This window comes from Rhipicephalus microplus, chromosome 8 (genome assembly GCF_043290135.1).
Source record: "Rhipicephalus microplus isolate Deutch F79 chromosome 8, USDA_Rmic, whole genome shotgun sequence".
Taxonomy (NCBI): Eukaryota; Metazoa; Arthropoda; class Arachnida; order Ixodida; family Ixodidae; genus Rhipicephalus; species Rhipicephalus microplus.
Window position 1 is genome coordinate 9,186,845 of NC_134707.1, and position 17,838 is coordinate 9,204,682.

At 43.9% G+C, this 17,838-nt stretch overlaps 1 protein-coding gene across 3 annotated transcripts in view; it reads left to right on the forward strand.

Annotated features, from left to right (window-relative positions):
- Positions 1-17,838, forward strand: part of LOC119165180 (uncharacterized) — a 55,858-nt gene that overhangs the window by 18,522 nt on the left and 19,498 nt on the right. For all 3 annotated transcript variants that reach the window (XM_075870951.1, XM_075870952.1, XM_075870953.1), the window contains exons 13-15: positions 1,030-1,155; positions 16,580-16,675; positions 16,760-16,892. In XM_075870951.1, the coding sequence (XP_075727066.1) occupies positions 1,030-1,155; positions 16,580-16,675; positions 16,760-16,892 (355 nt within the window). The remainder of the gene's footprint in view (positions 1-1,029; positions 1,156-16,579; positions 16,676-16,759; positions 16,893-17,838) is intronic.

Sequence of the window (17,838 nt, forward strand, 5' to 3'; positions counted from 1 at the left end):
GTGCTGTGGGATGAACCAAACGCTGGGACACTCATGAGAACCCATGAAGGGTGTTGGTTGCTTAAGACAGCAGGACGGTGGCCATGGAAGTCGGAATCCGCTAAGGACTGTGTAACAACCCATCTGCCGAAGCAACTAGCCCCGAAAATGGATGGGGCACTAGCGTCGCGTCTATCCCCGGCCGTCGCTGGCAGAAAAGCACGAAATGTGGGGGTGCTTAGCCGCGACGAGTAGGAAGGCCGCAGCGGTGTGCGTTGAAGGTGTCGGGCGTGAGCCCACCTGGAGCCGCCGCTGGTGCAGATCTTGGTGGTAGTAGCAAATACTCAAGTGAGAAACTTGAGGACTGAAGTGGAGAAGGGTTCCATGTGAACAGCAGTTGAACATTGGTCAGTCGGTTCTTGGGAAAATGAGAAATTCTTTCGGAAATCCTCTGTGTACAGCTCTGTGGCGGTGATGCTACTGGCTGACTCAGTGACAAACTGGAGGAGCTAATCATTTTCAATTCGAGGGTGAGCTTTTTCTAATAAACTCACATTGCGAGGCGACGTACACGCTAAGGAAAAGCCTTTTTTAGACGTTCTGGGTTTTCACGCCGCAGCTTTTAAAAGAGTACGTTCATTGTATTTTCGGATGATTTACTCCGTTTTGAGAGTCTTGGGACCCACAAAGGAGTAAATGTGATTTTTTTCTTACGAAATCGTCATATACGTGGCAAGTCATTACTGCCCAAAAGAAGGAGCACACTCTGTTTTTTTTTTTTTCTTTTTGGAGTGTTCTCTGCGTAGAAGCGTTTCGACGACCTGGCCATTCTATCTGCGCTATCTTAAGACATCTTTCTTTTTCTTCCTTCAAAGAGTACCACGTTTATAGCTGCACAGGCGGCATTTACCTATTTAAGGTACGTATTGGTACAGGAAGTAGCAGTAAAGCCCCACTCGACTATATGTTGCCAAAAGACATAGCTACTTACTTTGTTTATATAGCAACTCTTTAAAAATTGTCAATTTGTACCTTTATTCCATGCTGCAGTGGGCCTCTGACCTCTCGAAATGCAAGTTTCGGTGCAAATTGGGTGAAAGAAAAGATGGAAGTCCAATCTACGCAATCAGATTTGCATTCGACGGGACACACTGTGACGGAACTCACTCCGAGAAGGTATTTGTTTACTTTCTATGTCGAGGCCCGTGTGCTCAGATTTGGGTGCACGTTAAAGAACCCCAGGTGGTCAAAATTTCCGGAGCCCTCCACTACGGCGTCTCTCATAATCATATGGTGGTTTGGGGACGTTAAATACCACAAATCAATCAATCAATTTGTTTACTTTCTTTTTTTATCGCCAAAATACTTCTGTGCGGACGGAACTAGAAAACATTCCTTTCCTATATATAATTCATAAGACGATCATAGCCATAAAAAATCACAGCATGTCCACGGAATGAATGATGATGAGTGGGGTGAAGCGTCCGTCCATCCTTTTGCCCATGTGTCCATCCGTCCATACATGCGTTCATGCATCCAATCGCGTTCGAGAATGCAGACGGCGCGGGTAACACCGACGAGACACGAGCCAAGGAAGCCGAGCGCAAGCGCCTTGAACGCACCTGCCGATCTGCTCCGTCCATGCTCCATCAACGATGCGCCACGTACGGTGACTATCTAGGAGGCTGAGAAAAGTACTCGTTGGCAAAGCATGCGCAGCAGCCAATCGGAGAGTAGCGGCAGAGTAATGCCATCTAAGAAATGAGGCGAGAAATTGTCAACCATTTATTTTGCCTTCTTTTATTTCTCGTCTCTTTTTCTCTCGATTAGGCGTGACTTGTCACAAGGTTAGACTGTAAAGAGCTTCTCCCCTAAAACAAAAGAATAAAACAAAATAAAATTGCGCTGGGTCCCAATCCGGACCGCCAAACAATGAAAGTGATAGTGTTAACAACTGCAGGTAATAAAAAAACTAATTCCCATAAGGCCCCCCATAGTATGAAGTACCCAGTATTAGACAATCATATATTGTCATTTGGCCAAAACATAGTCATTACCTGCTTGCACATGGCACTCACAAATGGCTGGATTATACAGTAACATTCATATCGGGCCAACAAGCTTGTAATTTCAGAACGGTATGGCCCGTTTCAGCTATGTAGAAAAAAATATGTTCCTTCATGCCCATCTAGGGTGTCGCCATTTGTTACGGTGAATAAATTTTAAAGGCCAGTGTCATTCGCGCAGTGTCAGACAGCAGGGGCATGCTAGCAATTTTTTGTGTGTGAACCGCTTAAGGCATATTTTTCTACAAATACACAAGATGGACCTGTACCGCTAGTGTCTATGGCAGCTGCGACGCATTACGCTTTATCGGGCATGGTAATGATGGGTAGTACACGGATATTTCTAGCTCCGTTCCGTATTTCTAGCTCCGTTTGGGTAATTCCCAAATGGAGTCAGAAAGCCAAAGGTGCCACAAAAAGCGTAGGGTCAGTAGCCGACAGTGTAAAGGCATCGAAGGGAAAGCAAAGCATCCCCGGGAAAGCTGCTGTTTTAATGCGCCTTACCGAATCAAAGAAAGGAACACGAAAGTACACTGTAATGATTTCACGATACGTAAAAGTGATCGCACTGCGTGAGAGAGGTAACAAATGCGATCGCAAGATTCAGTCTGCGCAAGGTACCTCCACTCAAGGAATGCTGAGAGTACACGTCATGCTAATTTTAGTAGCGTAAATTAATGACGACATCAGGATTTGTACCGTAACTCTTGACATGATCAGACACATCATCATCATCTGACACATTTACACATCATCAGACAGTGAATCGTCGAGAGTGAGGCACGCGTTTTCCTCCATCTATACACATGGTTTCAAGATTGCGAGCCTTGTGCCCCATAAAACTTCCTGTCAGCGCATTTACCCGCTCCTAACGTCAAAACTGAAAGCACCTTTTCAAGTTACCTTAAATTTAGAAATATCTATGTTTAGCATTTCAGATAAAAGGAAAGTGCGTAAAGTTTAAAGTAATGCCTCATAACTTCATGCAGTTCAAAAACCCTTTATTGGAATATAATTTACGAAATAGAGGAAAAAAGTGTAAAAAATCAGCGGGCTGTTTTCTAAAGCTCATACGAGCGAGAAGACTGGAGAGTAAGCTCAAGCAGGAGAGAAAACGAACGGCAACAGAAGGAGTGGCTAAGCACTGCACTTACCCTTCCCTACACTTTTTCCGCACACGCGGGAGCTCCGCGGAGATCACTAGGGAGCCTATGTCCACATGTGGTCATGCAGGCTCCCTAGAGGATGGATGGATGGATGGATGGACGGACGGACGGACGGACGGACGGACGGACGGACGGACGGACGGACGGACGGACGGACGGACGGATGGATGGATGGATGGATGGATGGATGGATGGATGGATGGATGGATGGATGGATGGATGGATGGATGGATGGATGGACGGACGGACGGACGGATGGATGGATGGATGGAAGGAAGGATGGATGGATGGATGGATGGAAGGATCGATCGATGGATGGATGGATGGATGGATGGATGGATGGATGGATGGATGGATGGATGGATGGATGGATGGATGGATGGATGGAAGGAAGGATCGATCGATCGATCGATCGATCGATGGATGGATGGATGGATGGATGGATGGATGGATGGATGGATGGATGGATGGATGGATGGATGGACGGACGGACGGACGGACGGACGGATGGATGGATGGATGGATGGATGGATGGATGGATGGATGGATGGATGGATGGATGTGGCTGTACCCTTTAGATCGGGCGGCGGCTAACGCCACCTAGCCGTAATACCTAGTGAACCAAAAACTAAATTTATCTTTTTTTTCTTTGAATAGCGAAGTAAAAGACTGGTACTTTGCAGTGAAGGATTTAATTTTCATTCGTGCTTTCATTGTAGCCACCAAACAGATAACCTCCTCCTAGTTATTTCTACCCGCTTAAAGTCTATTTTCACAATGCGACACCGGCCGGTGCGTGCACACAGACTCCTGACATGCCCTGACTAAAAATACAACGCATCTTAAAGTGGTTAACAATTTTGAGTACCTGGTATTGCACTATGGGTGAGCATTGAGCCGTCACTTGTGTTTAGAAAAAGATGTTAACGATTTAGAGCACGAGGTGCTCTACTATGGGAGAGCATAAGCCGTCCCGTGGGATTTGGAGTATTTACAAAGACCGTAAAAATGCCATCTTGTGTGATTACTGGTTATCTACATGATCAACTGAGACACTAATGAATTGAATTGTAAGTAGTACCTCGAGCGAGCACGTTAATGGGTTACTTTCATTTCGGCATTGCCAACGGCACATGGTTATTCTTCCACTCTTATTAAATTAACTCTTCTAAACAGCGCGCTTTTTGATACATTAGGCAGCCTTACGACATTTTTCTGCACTGCGCACCAAACCTTATATAAAGCTAGAAGAGTAAAATAGGTGAAACTATCACATAATAATCACCAGAACCTCAATGCGCTCTTCATTTCCCCCTTCTTTTTATAAACAAAGCCTCCGCCCTAAAGATTTTGTAGTTTCACACCGGAAGTGGGTGCGTGCGCAATGAAGAGCGTTGTATAGCAAGAGTTTTTATATGCGAAGCAGCTCTTCTACTGGCCTGTGTAACGCTGTCCCTCCATGCGTTCGCACGAACACGCCGCAACGCTTCCCCTCACCGCAAGTGTTGGAGCTGTGTCAAATAAGGTCATGCCGCAGCTGCGCGCTGACGTCACTCTCCCTCTCACCTGCCCGCAGCTGCCACCTGCAGCTGCCACCTCGTCCGTTCGCCCGCAGCACCTGCTGCTACCGCCGCCCGCTTCGCCACCGACTCGTCGGTTCACGCGCAATAAACCTGACGCGTCAGATATTGCAAGACGTACGCCAGCCATCACTTCAAACGAATCTTCCAGATCTTGCTACTGATGGCAGCTGATCGGGCCGTCCGCGTCATGGAGATACATAGACTCATAACGAAATGCGAAGTTGAGTCGTGCGGGCCCCGCCGCGGTGGTATAGTGGCTAAGGTACTCGGCTGCTGACCCGCAGGTCACGGGTTCGTATCCCGGCTGCGGCGGCTGCATTCCCGATGGAGGTGGAAATGTTGTAGGCCCGTGTGCTCAGGTTTGGGTGCACGTTAAAGAACCCCAATCGGTCGAAATTTCCGGAGCCCTTCACTACGGCATTTCTCATATACATATGGTGGTTTTGGGACGTTAAACCCCACATATCAATCAATCTATCAATCAATTGAGTCGTGCGGATACCCTGGTGCTTACAAAATCCGTCAAACGCTTCCAGGCTACTATCGCGTGTATTTGCATTGCATCGTGGCGTGGTACTTCTTGTCACAGCCTGTACATGTCCCACTCAGCACGATCATCGCACAAAAAAAAAAGAAAACACAAGAATATACATGACACAGCGCTTGTGTCATGCACTTTCTTGTGTTGTTGTCCTTTTCGTGCGCTGATCGTGATGAGTACGTTCTAAATAGCCTAATTTACTACTTTACTTCTGTACGTGTCCGAATTGCTTGGTCGAATTAAGTTTTACTTTCTTCCCTACGGAGCGTGAACCGCCTTATCGGGCGACTTTCCGAACTTGCGGCAATTGGATAACGTCTCAGTAGATTTGCAGGCATGATGAGGTAACATTAGACCTGTTAAGAAATGGTGGAGATATTGTGTTAAAAAAACTACCCACCTTGTATACGAAGTGTCTTTTGACGGGTAGGGTACCAGAGACTGCCAATGTCATCCCTATTGATAAGAATGGGGACTTCAGGGACTTGAAAAAAAAACAGACCAATGTTTAGTGGACATAGTATCTGGTGTATTTCTAGTAAATATATACCTGCATATGTAGCTTTGAATTTGTCGTAAGCCTGAGTTTTCTGTCACGCTGTACTGACTCACTGACCTCTTCGAAGCTTTTGTGACATATTTTACTGCTGAAGTATCTTTCATCCAGGTATACTAACAGTGTTTTTATATTGCAGACATTCATAAGCGCCTCGAACACAAACATAGAGACGGTCTAAACGTCTTAAAAACGACCGAACATGTCATTAAGCAACATGTGTTGTCATATTTTTCTATTTCAGAAGTGCAAGAACGGCGTCTGCGTATAAAAGAAAATCAGTCTGGCGTACCACACGACTCACAATGCGTTCATATTCTGAGAAAATAAGAAAAAAAGTAACAATTTTCGTTGAGTGGCGAACCGCTGACAGGGAGGACCGGTTATGCTGGCAATAAATGCGGGTTCTTTGTCTTTTGCTAAAAAGCGATGTAAACGTTCACTTCTTGTAAAAATATTTTAGTGATATACAAGACACCGACGTGTCTAAAACATGGTTACACAGTGGGCAAGCTTCGCTAATACGGGTAAGTAACGGTAAGAAATAAACAGCGTGAACACTGCGACACAGTTGTACCGAAAAGCGATGTATACATTTCCTTCAGTGATACTTTACTGCGGCTATCTCCTTAATCAATGCTTCCCGCATTTGGTAAGTGGCTCCACCCCAGACTCAAAGCCAACAGGGGGTTTCTACTCCCTCCCATACCTCACCGTGCGTGGCTTAGCCGTGTCCGGAAAAGGAAATCCAGGGGGTTGAGTCGACGCTGGGTGCTTGGACCTTCAACGCCCTCCCGACAATAGCAACACACACCTTTGGCCCCAGCCTCACGTAGACGGCACCCCTAGACTGACCCCACTCAGGGGAAATCGCCAGTCACTTTTTTCTATCTCCCTCATCTTACATCTTCGTCTTTCACATTTTATCTGTCCTGTCTTTCACTCACTTCTATTTAACTCCGAATTTCCTGACCGCTATAGGGTTAACCCTGGGCAAGTAGCCTACCTTGGTCTAAACGCATTTGGTTGTAGTAGCCTTGTACGGCTAGCATCTGCAAAGTTTCAGCATCCGCTAACATGTAACGTCCCCTCATTGGGCTCCGCGGTAGGGTGGCCGCCTACGCTTCCGAACAGAATTCAACCGGAATGCATGAAGCATTTCGCCTCCTAAAAAATCGTACCGCCTCAAAGGGGATGAATAAATGGATGGGATAAACTTTATCTTGTATCCGGCGCGTTTGTGGGCTCGGATCCCGCCTAGGTGCCGGATAGGAGGTCTTGCCTCCTAGCGGCTTCTTCGGCCCGCTGGATTGCCAATAGTTGATCGTCCAGGGCTGAACTGAGCAGCACGGCTAGCCAACGCGCGCGGAGGCTGTCGGTGGAGGCCGCGTTCTCATTACTATGTTTTAATCCCTGCCATTCCCATAGTATATGTTCTAAGGAAGCTCGTGCCTGACAATTTTCGCATTGAGTGGTCGCGTAGATCTCTGGATACATAGCATGTAGTAGCGCTGGATTCCTGTAGGATCTGGTTTGTAAATGTCGCCATTGGACAGACTGCGTCCTGTTGAGTTTATGGTGAGAAGGGAAGTAAACATGCTTCTGTAATCTATAATGTTTCGTAATTTATCGAATGTTGTCATTAGGTCCTCCCACTTTCACACAATTGGAAATTCTGACGAGGGACCAACATTTGTCGTAGCCCGGAAAGTAGGTCCTCGAGCTACGCTGTATGCCGCCTCGTTAGGGTTGATATTTCCCGTGGTGCCGGGTATGTGAGCTGGGAAACAGGAAATGCAAACGCATCTTATCTTTCGCTGATATACCAGCGCGTACAACACGTAGTACAGACGGTTTGAACCTTGTACCCTTCAGGTCTCGTTTGGATTGTTTCAAATTCTCTTTTTTTCCGCGTGTGGTGGAAGTTTGGAACAAGCTTGATGGTGCAATGCGTAGAATGAACACTGTAGAGTTCGGGAAAAATTTTATGTGTTAGTTACATAAATTTGTGCGAACTATTGTTTGTTTCTGTGCTTTCGTTGATTTTTCTGTACCCGCTCCTGCAATGTCCCAGGCATGGGACAGCAGTATTTGTAAATAAATAAATAAATAAAATATCTGTCGTCTCGGTTGGTTTTGCCTGTTCTAAAAATACGTAATGCTTCAGGGGAGATTCTGCCATTTGCAAAGTTGCGTGCAGCTGCTTGTGAATCACTGATTATATAACACGCGTCAGTTCGTGATACGGCCAAAGCTATATAGCTATCTCTTCCGCCGTTTCAACGCGTCTCGTGTGTGTTGTCAGACTGGTGCTGCGTTGTTTATTGTGATTTGAAAGTGGGTACACACCAAAGACTTAAACTTTTACAGCGAAAGCTGTAATGAGTTCCCCACTGGGGTCACGCGCGGCGCCCTAGTTGTCCGCTGCCACGCGCCACTAGTGTCCGTAACCACTATCCCAAGAAATAAAAAAAATACCCTAGTACTAAAAATACAGTGGGGTTCGACCGGGTCCACTGCGTGCAAGCCTTGTATTCTGCCACTGAACCACGCCACTGCTCGGAACTTGTTCGCAAACTTGCTTTAGGCAGGCTTGATGTCGAGAAAGGCATTGCGTGAATATGAGTAAAAAATTACAAAGAACCATGAATACATACGAATATATCCCCTTATAGGAGATAAGTTTGTGTTTAGAAAAAGTGTCTCTCAACCGCAGTACGCGTCTATCCGCTGGAGAAGGCAAAACTAATGTAACTACACTTTCGAAGTATAGTACAAAAAACGTTCCTCAGAGGAAAGAGCAGAAGCAGAACTGCTCCCTCTCGGCAACATTGTGGCCGGCGGTTCCACAGAAAATGTCCGAGGCGGTCTCTGAAAAGATTGCTTCTCGCATAGCGTCGGAAGCAGCTTCTACTAAGGCCCCGCCTACAGTGCAAAAGACTGCAAACAAAACGGACCCTGTCGAAGACGATGCCCAGCTCATCAACTTATTAAGATGCTGATCAATCTCATTAGATCACTGATTCCCGGTCACCAGACACCAGCAGCACTAAAGCCGCAAAACAGCTTTTGGAGGCGCTCGTCCCAGTTCTCGACGGCCTTCACAGTATGAACAGTCGAAAGCCCCGCCCCTTCGTGCTGCAGTGGAATGTCTGTTCATTACCTTTATAGACGTTTTTCATGCGACTACTTAATTTTTTTGAGTGTGCGTGTTTACCCTACCCCCTTCCCTTTTTTTTAAACTTTCCTCTTCTCTCTCCTTCTTCCTTCCCTTATTTCCTCTCTGCCTCCCCTTTCCGAAGGAGCAGGCAGCCTTGTGCCTCTATAGGTGGCAGTTGTCAGCCCTTTCCCTCCCTATTTCCTCTGTCTTCGTGTTCTCTATGGGCTCATACCAAATAAATAAATAATATAATCGCTCCATAACCACGGAGTGAATTATGATGAGTGGTGTGAAGCGTCCGTCAGTCCATTCTTTCTTGCTTCCATTCGTCCGTTCTTGCTTCCGTCCGTCCGTGCATCCGTCCGTTCGTCCGTCTGGGTGGATGGATAGATGGACGTATGGACGCCAGTTACAGAATACTACCACCACGCCATGGTGTTGGTATCCCGCAACTTAATTTTGTAACTTGCAATGTCATCGCACAGTACCTGGGCCTATGCTATTTGGTCTCCATCAAAATGCGACCGCTGCTGCTGGAATCGAGCCCTCGACCTTCGGGTCAACAACCGAGCACCGTAACCAATGTTCCACCGAGGCGTACAACCCAATATGTTTAGTGCGTTACCTAGATTTGGAGTTTCCATTCACATGGTCGAGTTACATGTTTGTGCATTTATTTATTTATTCATTTATTTATTTATTTATTTATTTATTTTATGATTTATTTATTTATTTATTTATTTATTTATTTATTTATTTATTTATTTATTTATTTATTTATTTATTTATTTATTTATTTATTTATTTATTTATTTATTTATTTATTTGTAAATACGGCCAATCCCAAAGGGATCATAGCAGGAGGGCATATACAATAGTTGAATACAACATAACACAAATTGTGATACAATGGAAACACCAACTAATTATAAAAAAAGTGCAACACAAGAGCGATTAGTGGCACCATAATATAAAGAAAACAGGCTCGCATAAAAAAATCCGTAGGCAAGGGAAGAAAAAAAGGAGAAAAAGAGAAAAAGAAAAAGCATTGTGTGACTATGGTGTAAGCATTTTTACACAGTGGTGCTTTAGAGCGAGGCGACAAATGCATACTGTGGAGAAAAAACTGTCTGTCAGGGTTCAAGGTACGCTTTCAAGTGCAGTTAAGAAATGTGTTAGTGATGTGCTTTCTATGATATGTAAGGGAAGGTTATTCCATTCTCTTATGGTCAATGGAAAAAATGAATTTTTGAAACAGTCGGTATGGAAGGTGTATTCAGTGAGCATCTGCGTATGGTTATGTCTGGTAGGGCGTGTTTGTACACTTGTTATGAAGTTCGTGGCATCAATATTTACTTTGTTATGAACTATTAAGTACATAAATTTCAGTCTAGGTATTCTGGCTCGGCGCTGTAGACTATCTATGCCAGCAATTTCCATTAACACCGTAGGTGATTCATGTGGCCCATACTTGTTAAAAATGAACCGTATTGCCTTTCTTTCTACACCTTCAAGTTTAGCGAAGTCTTGTTTAGTAAAAAGAAACCATACTATGTTTCCGTACTCTAGTATCGGTCGGACAAATGTACTATAAGCCAACAGTTTGGTATCTATGGGGGCTAAACGGAGGCGGCGTCTGATGAAAAAGAGTCGTTTGAGCGCGGTCGCTGTTATGTGGCTTATATGACTACTCCATCTAAGGTCCTCAGTTATTGTTAATCCCAGGTATTTATGTTCAGTAAGGGCGCTTAATTCCGTGTCATTAATTTTATACGGGTGTAATGATTTATTCCTTTTTCTCGACATCACGAGTAGGGTTGATTTTTTTGCATTTATAGTCATTTGCCAATCGGAGCACCATTTCGTTACTGTTTGTAAAGCGCGGTCAAGGGCTACATAATCTTCATGCGTGTTGATTATATTATAGATAATGCAGTCATCTGCGAACAGTCTGATGTTGACATGTGTATTAGCGGGTAGGTCGATGATGAATATTAAAAAAAGAACCGGAGCCAAGACAAAACCCTGTGGTACACCGGATATCACTTGGGCAGTATCAGATGACTGGCCGTCAAATTCAACAAACTGTAAACGATCTCTTAAATAATCAGTTATCCAATTAATTATGGGGCCGTTACCTAGAAATTAGTTTCTGATGAGTCTCTCGGTCGAAGGCCTTTGAAAAATCTAGTAGTATAAGGTCAATTTGTTTTCTGGAATCGATGCCCAGGGACAGGTCGTGAACAAGTTCCAAAAGTTGTGTCACCGTAGACAATCCACGGCGAAAGCCATGTTGGAAGGGCGTTAGGATAGACTCAGCGTCAAGGAACGATGTTATGTGTTTGAGAATAACGTGTTCAAGTATTTTAGATGCTGCGCACGTTATTGAGATAGGACTGAAATTAGCTGGATCATGCCTGTTTCCGGATTTGTGTACAGGAGTGATTCGAGCGGTCTTCCATTCTTTTGGAAGCCTACTAGTTGTTAGCGATTTGTCAAAGATTAAACATAAATACTTTGCGACCCATTCTGCGTACTTCTTCAGAAATGTGTTGGGAATATTATCAGGCCCAGAGCCTTTCTTGGCATCTAAATTAAGCAAAAGATTTAGGATGCCTGACTCAGTGATTGTAATAGGTTCTATATGTCTCTTAGCACATGCCTGCATATGAGGTGTACTGTTATCATCGCGTGTGAAGACTGATTGATCATAATTATTAAGAGCGTTCGCAGTAGCAAGGCTTTCGCTGGGGGAAGCTGTTTTTTCATCGGATGACTTGGGGTTGAGGTAGTTCCAGAATTCTGTAGGTGATGTTTTTATGAAGTTATTCAGTTTGTGACTAAAGAAATTTTCTCTTGCTGCCTTTAAAGTTACTTTTAGCCTAATGATGGCATCGTCAAGGTTGTTTTTTGTTGACGTAGTAAACTTTTTCTTAAGTGATTTTCTTAGTCGCTTCACTTTTTGTTTTGCATGAATGACGTCACGCGTGATCCATGGGTTATGTTTCTTTATCTTTTTTGCTTTTAAGGGTACGAACTTTTGAATGCAATGTGAGACAATATCTTTGAACGTATGTCATAATATTTCAATATCAGTTGAAGCCTGGTAGGAAGTTTCGGTGAAGGATGATAGTTCGTGTGAAAGGTGGTCGATAATGCTAGTATCGTCAGCATTGTGAAAGTCGGGAAAGGATTTAAGCACCGATTTGGAGCCTTTGTTGTTGACTGGTATACTACACATCAACATCTTGTGGTTCGATATTCCGTCTGTTACCTCTATTTTTATTTCTTCCAAGGGAAAGTGACTGCTCAAGAAAATCAGATCTAGTATGTTCCCACCAAACCCATGATTGCGAGTAGGCGTATTAACTGCTTGGTGTAAGTTGAAGTCTAACATAATATCTAAAATAACATCTGAATGGGCGGAATGGTGCGCCATTGTTAACCAGTTGATATCAGGTAGATTAAAATCCCCGAGAAGGATTACTCGGCCCTGTCGAAGGTGATTATGCATGTATTTGTACAACAAAAGCATGGTGTCAGTGTCAGCAGCGGGACTTCGATAAACACAACCGACAATTATTGAATAGCAGCTGAGTAAAAGCTTGCAGAATATTGCCTCTACTCCTTCAACATGAGGTAGTGGCGTAAAATTTAATTTTTTGCTTATTAGTAACGCAACTCCACCCCCACGTGTCTCTCTATCCTTGCGTAGAATCGCGTAATTCGGAGGAGTTACTTCCACATCTAGGATATCAGGGGATAGCCATGATTCAGTGATACCTACTAATTCTGGTTCTAGCGAAATGAGCAGATCTTCAAGGCAGTCTTTTATGTTTACGATGCTACGCGCATCGATGTTTAAAAACGTTATTTCTGAGTCATATTTTGGCGGCGCGGGTGCAATGTCCGTGCATCGTCTTGACTGTTTTTTGGCCAATCATCGGCGTTATAGCTAGATACCGCAGGAGCGATGTCATCTTTTTCGCTGTCCCAAATAAACAGTTCTCCGTTTATGCGCAGTTTGTCGTAGTTCATTATGACTTTATCTCCCGCATGTTTGAATTTCTTTGCACAGTTTCATAATTTCCTTCTTACATCACGTACTCGACTTGAGAAGTATTCGCTTATGGCAAAGCTAGAGCCTTTTAATTTGAAGCAGTTTTTAAGCACTCTGTTTTTGTCTCTGTGATCAAGCAGATTGAGTATAACTGGTCTAACCTTCTTTGTAGCTGGTTTGCCTAATCTATGAATTCTTTCTATAGCGACAGGTTCTGTTTTTAGGATGTCACTTATTATTTTCCCGTTAACAATGGTATCAAGCGAACTCGGGTCTTCATTTTTTTTTCTTCGGTGATACCATGTATAATGAGGTTATTTCTTCTAGACCGATTTTCTAAATCGTCTATTTTCATCTCTAGTGCAGATACGAGATGTCATAATGATGTGATTTCCCTCATGCACAATGATATCTCATTTTTAAGAGCAGGTAGGCTTTCTAACTTTTTGTCAATGGATGCCAATGTTACCTTTTTCATTTCTTTAACATCGTTTGCTATCTGCTGGAGCTGTTTGGAAAATTGCGTCATATCAGGTCCAGGGTTAGTCTCTACGTCACCAGCAAGAGGCAATAATTTCACAAGAAACGATCCCAAATCACAAAACATAGAACAAATCAGCCATGGACACGGCAGCACAACTATGTAAGGGTTGCTGGTTCGGAAGCACTTGCCGTAATTTTTCCTCACCTGCACGAGATAGATGAACGGATTAGCGAGACGCATCCCAGCCATGCTGCCGTGCCCATCACTTACATTTACTTACACATGTTCTACGCCGCTTTGATTTCGGTCTACAAGTCCCTCAAGTAATGTTGAATTCAGAACCTGTTACTTATTTAAACAAGCAAATAAGTTTATAGTTAAAAATGTTTAAACGAAAAAATAAACAATTCTTACCGTTGTCTGTCATAGCGAAAAGATGAGCCGTCGAACAACATCGTTATGAAATAAAATAACAATTGAACTGGGCCTACCCAACTATTAACGCATTGTTTGCACGTCGGAGTCATTCGTACTTGTCTACTGTAGTTTGTAAAATCACTGTTACTAACGCGAAAGCCCTAGACGCGTAACAAAATGCGAGAAGTGATCGTTGGTGTTGACATGAGTGATGCATACAGGTACAGTGATGACGTGACATAACGACGTCACGATGACGTCTTAAGTCACCTACACTTGTGACGTCACTAGGACGCCGCATACCTTCATGTCATATGATGTCATCACATAATGTCGTCACTTTGTCAATATGGCCGGATCACGCAGGAAAAACAAGACCAAGTGAGACGCAAGAGGCTTCAGTGCCTCCAATCCTGATGCAAAACCGCGTTGAAAACCTATTCGCAATCTATGCAAAACATCGTTGCAGTTTATGCAAAACTTCGTTGGATGCGGAAAGCCTTCGGAGGGTCAATCATGCAGGATCAATAGGTTGATTGATAAGAAACAGATAGGTTTCATCTTCTAGTCATCCTAAGTGAATACAAATCAGACCTTGTGACCTCTATATTTCGGTTACCTCAATAGGAAGCTTCTCGACGAACTTAAACGTATGCTTTGAAGTTCATAATGTCAAGTGGAGTGACGGAGCCTAGTTGTAGGCCATAGATTGGTAAAAAAAAAAAAACAGCGCGATACGGACAGCTGCTGTCTATCTGTCCGGCAGCAAATGACACATGACACATGTCATTTCAGCACAAGCTCCGAAGACATTCGATCGACGCGTAGAGAGTGGTCAGTTACAGCGAAGATTTCGAAGTTATTCTGCTAGTACTAGGCATGATGGGCTTTGACAGGATCCGAGCACGTTTACTGGCGTGCTTGTTTGTAGCAATCGCACGTAGCGAGACCGAGTTTCCCGAGCCAAGCAGCATAGTATTTCCTGAAGTGTACGAGCAAAGAACTGACGCTTCGGAAAAAGTTCTGGTTGTCGGTGACGGCTACTCCCTTAATCTAGTCAAAGCTTCGGTGCTCTCCGACCATGTTCTTCTCCGCGTTTATAGCGGGTCTCGTGTCATCAACAGATATGTGAGTATACAAGCTAATGTTTCGTGTTTTTACTGAAACGCTCCACATGACATTTAAATATTTCCGAACACATTTAATGAAGTGCTTCGACAACGCAAATTTTCAATACGTATGTCGAACCTAAGTACTAATTTCGTAAGCATCGCGCCAATAAGAGGGTTACTGCATCACACAAGAAACATTTTAGTAGGAAATGCCATAAGTATCACGGTACTCTAAAGAGCTCATTAACACGTCCCGTATTTCGGTCGGCCCCGCCACGGTGGTCTAGTGGCTAAGGTACTCAGCTGCTAACCCGCAGGTTGCGGGATCGAATCCCGGCTGTGGCGGCTGCGTTTTCAATGGAGGTGGAAATGTTGTAGGCCCGTGTGCTCAGATTTGGGTGCACGTTAAAGAAGCCCAGGTGGTCTAAATCTCCGGAGCCCTCCACTACAGCGTCTCTCATAATCACATGCTGGTTTTGGGACGTTAAACCCCAGATATCAATTGATCAATCAATCAATCAATCAATCAATCGTATTTTGGTCTGGCGTGATGGCGCTAGGTGTTAATGTGGTTATGAAGCTCGCGATTTGCCCAAAAGTTGTTGTTTCAATCTCCGTCATAGCGATTGTAGTTGCCGTTGGATGCGAAGATTATAGAAGGCCATGTAGTTCCATTTCAGTACACGCAAAGACAATCAGGTGGTCTGAATTTTTTAAGCTTTTGACTGCGACACGCCTCTAAATTATATATCTTGATTTAGGAGCGTAAAACACTGGGTATTAATCATTGTTCTCACATAAATAATCATCTACGTGTGCTGAGACAACAATGGTATGGCCATGAAAGTAGTACTCGCAGACCTTAGTAAAAGGCATCTGCTCGATGACGCAGAACCTGTCTTTCTTAGAGAATCGACGTTGTACTGCGTCGATTCTATAAGCGTTCTATATTCTCCTCACCAGAAGTAACTATTCTAAACTAGACAATATTTAGAGTTGCCTATGTTATACTTTGCACCTGAGCAGCATACGTCATTTTTTAGAGAACACGTCTGTTACACAAATGTGCACTGTTTCTACATCTGTCGTGTGCCATTTCCGCCGACGAACTTTTCTATAGATCTTGTAGACTATTTAATAAAATAACCTTTTATGGGGCACATTTCTTCATTACGTATGTCACTAAGCAAACACAATTCGATCTCATGCGCTTATTAGGGTGCTGTCGACTGTGCCAAATTTATGACACCAAGATTCACAAAGCCGATACAGTTACCATAACCATTTGTTAGCCTAATTCCCCTCCTTCTCGTGTAGTAACACTATGTGCATTTTTTTTATCACTGTCCACCTCAAAAATAGCTATTGTAAGCTAGAAAATATTTAGTGTTGTCTAAGTTATTCCTTGGACTAGAGAACTATACGTAATTTTATAACACGAAATCATCATTTAAGGTTGATGGACACTATTACGAAAGACATCTGTATCAGGACACCAGCAAAGAAGCCTCGCTGATTGTAAAACCACGGAGTGATGGTCACTATCACGTAGTAAGCACAGCCTTGTTTTTCAACCTTCTGCATGCCTGCTCACAAGTGTGAAATTTATTAACACAAGGCGTGTTGTTTGTACAGACCGGTCTTCTAAATTACACGCATCGAATAGAGCCTCTAACGAGCCAGGAAAGGTCTTCATCCGATAGAGCAGCTCACAAGATATCGAAGGTCACCTTTAAGGACGGAACACCAGACGCTGATTCTTTACTCGGTGAGTCGATCAGACTGTGAAACAATCGCACGGCCGCCACGTCTGCTCCGAGTAATAAGCTTTCATCTAACACTTTCAGTTAGAGCCATTTCTCATTGTCTTGCATAAATCAAGACAGTGAAAAATTAATTTGCAAAACTCAATGTGATGCAAGTAGGGAAGTATTGCTAAGAGTGTAACATGAATCGAATAGAATCAAGGACACGAATTATTTTCAGAATGTTACCCATCGGACATTTGACTGGCTACAGCACTGAGCTCTCTAACCAATGCACTGTTTAAAAGCGCGCCTTGCGTAAAGCTCCAACATGTGGCCACTATGTCAGACCACTCTTTAAATAAATCGGCCTTAGGAAAGCTTCGTACCATGGCCACCGTTTCCTCTCCTTCTCTACCCAGAATTCTTCGACTCCAGTCTGGTCACGTTACCTTTCTGTGTGTGAACACGCAAGCGTTGCACACGGTCCGCATGAAGAGCTTCACTGTGAAAATGGCTGAGTATCCCGTAACTAAGCCTATTCGTAATCATTAAATCACTTCCGTCAAGGCAGATTGGTCGGAGAAGCATATGCATGTGTGGCACGCAGGCCTGACAGCCGACGCGACGCAGGCCTGGTGGCTCACTTAGCTGGCATGAACCTGCTCTGAACTTAACATTCATAATAGCTTATTTTTAGAGCACTGGCACACTTACAAAAGGAGGGAACGACACCAGTGCTACTATCAACTCAAAGCTTTATTCAGAAAAGGAAAAAAATTATATACATTTTTAGATCCGCTGCCTGTTATGCATTCATACCAACTACCTCGTCTTGCAGTACTACAGAGAGGAGAGGTTAACAATCCCGCCGTGGTGGTCTAGTGGCTAAGGTACTCAGCTGCTGACCCGCAGGTCACGGGATAAAATCCTGGCTGCGCGGCTGCATTTCCGATGGAGGCGGAAATG